Below are 9,294 nucleotides of genomic sequence, written 5' to 3'. Positions count from 1 at the left end.
GTTTGTGTATTTGTGTAAACAGCATGCTTGCTTTTTTATTTCAGATGTGAGAATAACAGTGTAAAAGAACCTGTTGCAAAAAGCAAAGCAAGCAGCCCACTTGGTCATAGAAATGGGGATTCCTGCCTACACAGGAACCTGGACCACAGCTGAGACCATGTGATGCACACACTCCCAACATGATGTGATAGTTATATATATTCTAAATAAACTACAAACAAAAAATATATACATTTATTTTTTCCCATTCTTTCTTGTAGCAATTCCCTCTCAGTCACACACCTGACAGCTCATTATGCAGGCCTTTGTCTTCTCAGGTGTGAATCACAGCATTATGCATGATTATTCACGCCTCCTCGCATACACCTTTTCCACACAAAAAGTGTCTTAGAAAATTTAAATCAATATATTGTTTTCTGTGAATGAGTGAGTAAGATGATTTTCACATAATTTTGAAGCAAAAACTCTAGACTTCAAGATCCAGTTCTCAAAAGTCTTGTGATCAAATGTTCTGTATGTGTTTTATGGCCTTATTTCAGTGACTTTAAAATTTTAGTTTTTCACTAAGCACACATAAACGTTGTTTTCTCAAAAACACAATCACGTAAATACATGCTGCTCACATATTATTGTAGCCCAGTTTGTGCTGATTAATGTCAAAAATGTTCCAGGCCCCAAAACACCCTCGGACCCCAGAGGGTTAAAGTGGAAGCTTTTCACTTCATGGTGGGACAGCGACTGCAAGACCCAGTCAACTGCCCAGTTGGTACAGTTCTGGAGTTTCTGCAGGAGCGTTTCTCCGCAGGGTTATCTCCCTCCACTCTGAAGGTATACGTGGCGGCCTTAGCTGCTTACCACACCCTTCTGTGTGGTCAATCATTGGGAAGACACCCAATTGTAACTTGTTTCCTCCGTGGCACTCTGAGGCTGAGGCCAGTACAGTGCACTAAGGTGCCATAATGGGACCTGGCTGTGGTTCTGGAGGGCTTATGCAATGCACCCTTTGAACCCGTAGAAAAAGTTTCAGTCAAGTTTCTCACGCTCAAGACTATCTTTCTCCTCGCCATTTCCTCACTTAAAAGGATCGGGGATCTGCAGGCACTTTCTGTTTCGTGCCTGGAATTTGCTCCAGGCATGGTTAGGGCATTCCTTTACCCAAGGGTATGTCCCTAAGGTGCCCACTTCTTCGCCAGGGCCCATAGTACTTCAGGCATTCTGTCCTCCTCCGTTCCAGGACTTCATCGAAGCTAACTTGCGCTCTACCGGATGCGCTTTTATACTTCCTGGTGCTCACGTCATCCCGCTCATGACGTCTCTCTGCTCCGACATGTCAAACCGACATGTCAAACAACCAATCACAGTTCGTTTCATTCAGCAGCACGTTTCGGGGCATGGAAATGTTGCCTCAATAACAGACCGGTGTGTAAAACTCTCGGATGTATTTGAAAGATTCTGTGCCGCAAACTTAAATATTTTACATACTTTGAGAATCCAGCGTTTATTTGATCCTGATAAGCGCTTGTCATCACAGTTGTAAACACGACGGCTGTCTTCTTTCATAAGGGTTTGGCGTCACGGCATCTTTGTTTCCAGCGGAACGTTAAAGAACTTGACACGCACGTCTCCCGGAAATCCTGTATAATTCAACCAATCCGATGACGACTTCGAAACTCCTGAAGTGTTTCCACTTTTGTGTGCCGTATACATCAGACGTTCAGCCAACGGTCCGAGGGCGTGACGTCTGAGGCTGAGACTATATAAAAATAAAGTCAACTTGACTAGGTTAAAGGGGACATAACACACACAGTTTTGGCCATTCTCATGTTAATCTTGAATACCTATAGTGTAGTATTGCATCATTCACATCTCCAAAGAGTCTCCGAAAGATACAGCTTGCGATTCTCTCCGAAAACAGTCACGCTCCTGGAGGCGAGCCGTGGGCGGAGCTGAAGAGTCGCGAGCACTTACTAACAATCACAGACATTTGATGCAGTTTTACAGCAGTTCTTATATGACTGGGATCTTTGATCGCTGGGGCTTCTCCATCTTCCAGACACTGTGCAAATCCAGTGTCAGAATGTACCTTGTTATAAAACATTTGTCACTGAAATAACGGGAACAAATAAACACGCTTGAGAAACTTCGTTGCTGCCTTGGAAAAACAAATTGCATCCACTGTTCACATAACACTGAATAAGGTTATCTTTTCCTCACATCCAAAAACACACTCTTTAGAGATATTAGGCTTGTTTGACTTCATGTGGCGCCGCAAAGATCGGCTGCCGCTTGTCAAAAACAATGCATTCTGGTTACATTAAAAATGCTTTTGTCCAACTTTGATTGGCGCTGCAGCCGCCCTATGATCACATGTGCATTCAAAGTACTGCGAGAGCAAAACGGGACCAGCCGCCTAGGTCAGGCACTGCAAAATCCTTGATGACGACACACTTTATTCTCATTGGTTAGATTCTGTGATGACAAGCACGATGTGTGTTGCATGCTTATTCTAACAATTCCAATGCTCAGAAATCTGTTTATATAACAGTAAAAGCATTTTTAGGTAGTTATATTTAGTTATATTGTTATATTGTTATACTGTTATATTGAGTCACATTTCAAAAAACACTGATGAAAGCATATACACCCCCACTTAATTGGTATTTAAATGGCATATGTTAATGTTTAACTTATTCATGAACAGATGGCGCTGTATTAAGCAGTATAAAAAGTGTTTCTGTTGCTTTATGAAAACATTCTGAAACATCTGTGTATTTGACAAATGTTGCATTTAATTCACTTCATCTGTAAATGTATGCAAACACTGCGAGAGCATCATTACCAGGAGCAGAAAGTGTCTGACTTGACGTCTCTGCTTTAATTCCACCCCTGACTGCAAGCGGCTACTCTCTCCAGCCGGAGGCAGGCTAGTGTAGTTCCTCTCGAACGACCTAGTTTTCTCGAGCAAGTAACTGTGGCGCTGCCGAAGACTTCCGTAACCATGAAAGAAACACGTTAAGCGGTGCGCTCTTGCTCTTGCTCTCGCTTTCGCTCTTGCACGTGCATGCGCACAAGAATCCAACTCTTAACAGTGTAAATAACTCAGAATGCATGAAATGACATTACCCCCATTAAGCGCAGCATATTGCAGCGACAAGCGTGTTGCCAGTGACAACAGATAAGTACCGCACATTCGCATGAACTAGCACAAGCATTTAACTGAAAACAACTTAATGAGCCCAAGCAACAAGGATAGCCTTAGCAACACGCATGTTGCAGATAATCTGAGAGCATTAAATGGAACTTAGCTTGTGAAGTGAAACATAGCAGCTGTGAAGTGGATGCTTGATCTCTTGATATCCTTCTTGGGGATGAAGTTCCCATCTGACTTGTTCGTGAGTCAGTCACATAACTTGTGAAGTCCATGACAATAATGTAGAGATGTGTGAAATAATGCTAACTCAGTCACTTCCGAATCAGGCAGCTTATAATCAATGCGCAGAATTCACGTGTTCAAGTTAACGAACTTGTATGAATCTGAGGTGAGACCATTGGGGAAGCAAATTCCACTTCTCTAAATTCCCGATTCCTAGTGATGATGGTGTTTTGCCTGCCGAATTCACCATTTAATAAGCTATTGAGCAATGAGAAAACTGCTGATAATACTGAGGGACCTTATATATGAATGCTTAGATAGGTGTCGTATTCCCATAGGTTGATGGGGATCAGCTGAGAGTCAAGCTGATGCGAGCTTGACTAACGTGACCTGCCAGAGCTAACGCTACGCTAGATTTCAGGCAGTGGGGAGCATCACTGGAGACAAGAAGGACCAGCACAAGAAACAGGAACAAGCCTTTAAACCAAATGTCCACTCTTTCTGACTTGGGCATCACAGGTACAGTACTTCAGTGGTTTCAGGCTTACTTCACAGGCATAACTGTCTGCACAGATAGACCTTGATTGCTTCAGGTGTGTTAATCGGTGTTGGAGCTAAATTGTACAGGATACTTTATATTTATATTTTAATTCTATATACCTCTCTTTGTTAGGATTGTGTTAATTTAACACATTAACAAATGTACATTGTTGTATGTCCCTTCAGTTTTGGGATTTTTGGACATAGTTCTGGTCACACTTTATTTTAAGGTCCAATTCTCACTACTTACTAACTATAAACTACGACTTTTGCCTCAATAAACACCTAATTTGCTGCTTATTAATAGTTAGTAAGGTAATTGTTAAATGTAGGTATGGGGTAGGATTAAGGGATCTAAAATATGGTCATGCCGATTAAGGCATTCATATGTGCTTTATAAATATAAACAGCCAATAACTAATATGCATGCTAATAAGCAACTAGTTAATAGTGAGAATTGGTCCTTAAAATAAAGTGTTACCATAATTCTTTGGTAATGTCAGAAATTAAGTTGTTCACTCAGAATTCAGACACAACTACAAAATGGGCAACCCTCAATATAGTGCTCTATATAGAGAATAGGGAACAGCAGAGGAGATTAAAACATTAAACTGAGGTCCTGACTCTCTGTAGTCATTATAAAAAAAATCCCAGGAAGTCCTTCAAAAAAAGAAGGGGTGTAGGCACCCTGGCCAAATCTGCCTCTTGTCCTTTGTCCAATAGCCTCCTCCATCATCCTCACATTTACTAATTGGCTTCATCACACTCTCCTCTCCATCGATACGCTTGTGTGTGGTGGGTGTTCTGGTGCACTATGTTAGGTAGGTTATTCCAGAGTTTGGGCAGATCTTTCTCCTATTTAGCACCCAAACTCTGGAATAACCTACCTAACATTGTTCGGGAGGCAGACACACTCTGTCAGTTTAAATCTAGATCAAAGACCCATCTCTTTAACCTGGCTTACACATAACACACTAACACATTTCTAATATTCAAATCCATTAAAGGATTTTAGGCTGCATTAATTAGGACAACCGGAACCGGGAACACTTCCCATATCACCCGATGTACTTGCTACATCGTTAGAAGAATGGCATCTACGCTAATATTAGTCTGTTTCTTTCTTATTCCAAGGTCACTGTAGCCACCAGATAAAGTCTGTATCCAGATCAGATGGTCACTGCAGTCACCCGGATCCAGTCTGTATCCAGCCCAGATGGTGGATCAGCATCTAGAGATGACCTCTACAGCCCTGAATGTCAGCGGCGACCAGGACAACTAGATGAGCCCCAGAGACAGATCCCCAATGAAGAACTTGTCTCCTAGACGGCCGCCGGGACAAGACCACAGGAACCAGATGAGTCGTCTGCACAATGTGACATTGCTGCAGCCTGGAATTGAACTACTGGCCAGAGGAGAACTGGACTTTCTCCCAAGGTTTTTTCTCCATTCTGTCACAGATGGAGTTTTGGTTCCTTGCCGCTGTCACCTCTGGCTTGCTTAGTTGGGGACACATAATTTCCAGCGATATCGTCGACTTGATTGCACAGATACTATTTAAACTGAACTGAACTGAATTAACACTATTTTCCTATTTAATACTGTAAAGTTGCTTTGACACAATCTGTATTGTTAAAAGCGCTATATAAATAAAGGTGACTTGACTTGACTATGGCTGCTGTTGCATCATCCAAGTGGACGCTGCGCATTGGTTGGGGTTGAGGAGATTCCACCCCTCGCAGTGTAAAGCGTTTCGAGTGTTGAGTAAAGTGCTATATAAATGTAATGATTTATTGTATATTATAAAACAACTGATTCGTCAAATGACAAGCAAAGTCTGCCAAATGCATGAGAATCTGTTAAATGCAAAAAAATCAGATTTTTTTTTCAGTATGGTTTTGTAGTGTAATGGAGACCCTGTGAATTTTTAAAGTGTCTTGAGGTGCACACATTGGATCTCATTCATGAAACATACGTAAATATATGAGTAAATTCAAAGTAATTTGAGTGTAAATGGACCTTCCCAAAAGATTTACAAATGCATCTTAAACCTCAGACTCCTTGGGGTTTATTAGAGCTTGAGTTGAAGCCACTTCCTCAAACCACTCCACTGTGCACCGCAAGCCAAATAAGTTTAACATAAATATATTGAAGCCTACCTAGCTATTTGGGAAAACAAACTTGTGAAATATTATTATATTACATACAGTGTTATTAGAATGCAATGCCATGAATTTTCATGAATTATTTGAATACAAATAATTTACATAAAAACATAAATATCATTCTGCTCGTGTTTCATGAATGAGGCCTATTCTGTTGTGGTTCATGCATCAAGCTTAAATAAGGATTAAAGGAAAAGTTCATCATCAAATTAAAATGTTGCTTGTAAATTTTTTTAAACTAGGGCTGTCAAGCTCCAAAATGACAAACAAGCACCATAAAAGGCATCCAGTCTGATTGATTAGTTAAAAAATCAGAGTGAATCAGAATCAGATTCAGTTTCATTTTCATCAAACAAGAGACTGCATTTAACAAAAGTTAAATTTACGTGTTATTAAACAACTTGACTTAAGAAACATTAGTCTATACCTGGTGGTATTCTGAAAGAATGTTGTGCATGTCCTCCACCTCCTCACTAGAGATTTGCTTGACAATTAGTGTACGGTCATATGATGTCAACACCAATCCCGCTTCCTGACACTTGCCATCCTTTCCTGGAGGACTACGTGTAAGAGAAACCTGAAATACACATATAGAAATTTGGAAACAGCACATTACAGTCATTCAAAATCATTGCATTCTCCCATCAGGGTACACTATCCCTTATTTATCATCCTCTAGGTAAGCTAGGGAACTTCCTTGAGCATCTAGGCATTCTGCTGTCCTCTTTTCCTGAGGATGGCACCCTACTGGTAGTCCTTGGTTGTTTCAACATTCACCTTGACAAACTTTCTAGCTTTTCTGGCCTTGCAAGATGTTTGATCTTAAAGAAACACACCACAAAGCAGGGAAAAATCTAGACTTCATCCTTTCCCGTAATTGTATCTGTCAGGTGAAGAGACAGAACCCAAATGAAAATCATATACTGACAATATTCACTAATGCCAAGGTCTCTGGAAAAATATTTGGGTTAGTTATATTTACATTACAAGTTACAAAACAACATGCTCACATGAATAGTTTTTAAATCCAATTACTATTGTAATATTGCCTGATTATGTTGCTTTTGCTCTACAGCTTATGCATGTAAATAATTCCAAATGTATTGTTTCTTTTTTTGTGTGTGTGGTATATTCATTACCCTTTTCCACTTTTTTCTTTATTATTAGTATTGTTATTATTTTATTGTTAACACTGTAATTAATTAAATTCAAGTTTATTTGTATAGCGCTTTTCACGATACAAATCATTGCAAAGCAACTTTACAGCAAATTAAGTTTCTACAATATTTAGTAGTAGCTTATCAGTGGGGACTGTCAGTTAATGTACATATGGCAGAAATTTATGGAAAAATCAATTAAAGACGTAATCAAACAGACGATGAACACTATTAACAGCAATTATTATATGATGCAATCAAACTTATAGCACTATTTGATAGTTCTGTATGTTGTTTCAGGGTTGGCATCATCTGAGGTCCTCTGAGGGGTTGGCATCATCTCTTCTCAGGTGTTCTGGATCCAGACTGAAGCTTGTGTAAATCCTAGTTACCACGGGATTGCCACGATTATGTTCAGTTTAGTTCAGTTCCTGTCACGTCTGTTATGAGCCCTCATTAGCTACCATGGTTTCTGATTAGTTAATCCTTGTCCAGATGTTCCTGTTTAGTTCCCTCATTTACCATGTGTGTACTTATAGTCCTGATTCTGTTCTATCCTTTGTCGGTTATTAGCTTATGTTATGTGTTGTACCAAATCAGTATTCTCAGTAAAGTCTGTTTGGAAGTATGCATCTTCGTTTGCTGTCCTCATTCCTCGACAACCCATAACAGAATAACCGACCGCAAAAAAAAAGGACTCACCAGCGTTACGTCTCCTCCTCAGTCCAGAAAGCCGAAGGTGGCTGGAGTATTTGGGCTAGATGCTCCAGAATGGCGGCCTCTCCCTCACAGTCAGCGAGCCCGAGTCACCAACAGGGCTCATCCAGGAACCAGAGCCGGAGTCCACCAAAGCCACGGAGACTGCTTTGATCAGTCACACTGATCAGTCCACCTTAAAGCCAGAAGCGGACATGAACCTCATAGATCTGTGGTCCACAGATCCAGTTCCCACACAAGTACCCACCCTCAAAACTTTGTCTTCTTCGGCGGTCCCGTCCGGATTGTTAGAGGCTCCAGTCCCTTCCAGAGATCTTCCTCCTCCGATGTCCCTGTCAGATTTCCTGGTCCCATCTCCTCCGCTGGTTTCAGCCAGTCCCCTGGATTCATCGGCCCCACTGGTGTCGTCCAGCTCCTCGGCTCTGCCTCCGCCACTAGCTCCGAGCGGCTCCTCAGTCTCGCCTCAGGCTTCCCCTCCACCAGCTCGGTATTGTGCCAAGTCCCCGGCTGCACTCCAGGCCCATGTCTCCACCTCGGCCTGTCAGCCCCTCGACTCCGCTCCGGCTCTGCATTCCTTCGGCTCCACCGAGGCCCGTTTGCCCTAGGACTCCTCTGGGCTTCCTCAAACATCCGGACAAACTCGGTCGGTCGTCGCTCAGCTTCCGCCATGGACTTCCGGGTCTCAGAATCAGAAGAGCTTTATTACCAAGTATGTTTACACACACAAGGAATTTGACTTGACGACAGGAGCTTCCAGTGTAGAAGAAAGTACAAACGTAGTGCAGACATACATGATAGTGCAGACATACATAGGAATAACACAGTAGGGATGTAATATAACACTAATATAATAAAAAAATTAAAATTTAATAATGTACTATATACAGAAATAGAAGTATAGGAAAAAATTTAATTGTTTAGATAAATGTACAGATATGTTTATTAGTGTGCAGATATGTTATTTACAAAGTGTGCAGTTTGATATAAATATAACTGTTAGTTGTGATGGACTATGTATAATTATGAAACATTAATTGTTCAGGCTGAATATAGCCTGTGGGAAAAAACTGTTCTTGTGCCTGGCTGTTCTGGTCGTCAGTGCTCTGTAACGCCGACCAGAAGGCAACAGTTCGAAGAGAGAGTGGGCTGGGTGTGAGGGGTCCAAGGTGATTTTTTTAGCCCTTTTCCTCACTCTGGAGATGTAAAGATCTTGGAGGCTGGGCAGAGGGGCACCAATAATCCTCTCAGCAGTCCTGACTGTCCGTTGTAGTCTCTTGATGTCTGATTTGGTAGCTGAACCAAACCAGACAGTTATGGATGAACACAGGACAGACTCAATGAT

General features: G+C 41.4%; 1 protein-coding gene across 1 annotated transcript in view; it reads right to left on the bottom strand.

The window, feature by feature from the left end:
- Positions 1–9,294, bottom strand: part of pip4k2cb (phosphatidylinositol-5-phosphate 4-kinase, type II, gamma b) — a 33,010-nt gene that overhangs the window by 19,873 nt on the left and 3,843 nt on the right. The window contains exon 4 of the mRNA XM_016240991.1: positions 6,506–6,655. Within this exon, the coding sequence (XP_016096477.1) occupies positions 6,506–6,655 (150 nt within the window). The remainder of the gene's footprint in view (positions 1–6,505; positions 6,656–9,294) is intronic.

Source organism: Sinocyclocheilus grahami, unplaced genomic scaffold, assembly GCF_001515645.1.
Source record: "Sinocyclocheilus grahami isolate Dianchi unplaced genomic scaffold, SAMN03320097.WGS_v1.1 scaffold606.1, whole genome shotgun sequence".
In the NCBI taxonomy this organism is placed as follows: Eukaryota; Metazoa; Chordata; class Actinopteri; order Cypriniformes; family Cyprinidae; genus Sinocyclocheilus; species Sinocyclocheilus grahami.
The sequence above is the reverse complement of the archived record's forward strand: the minus strand, read 5'-3'. Positions and strand labels throughout refer to the sequence as shown.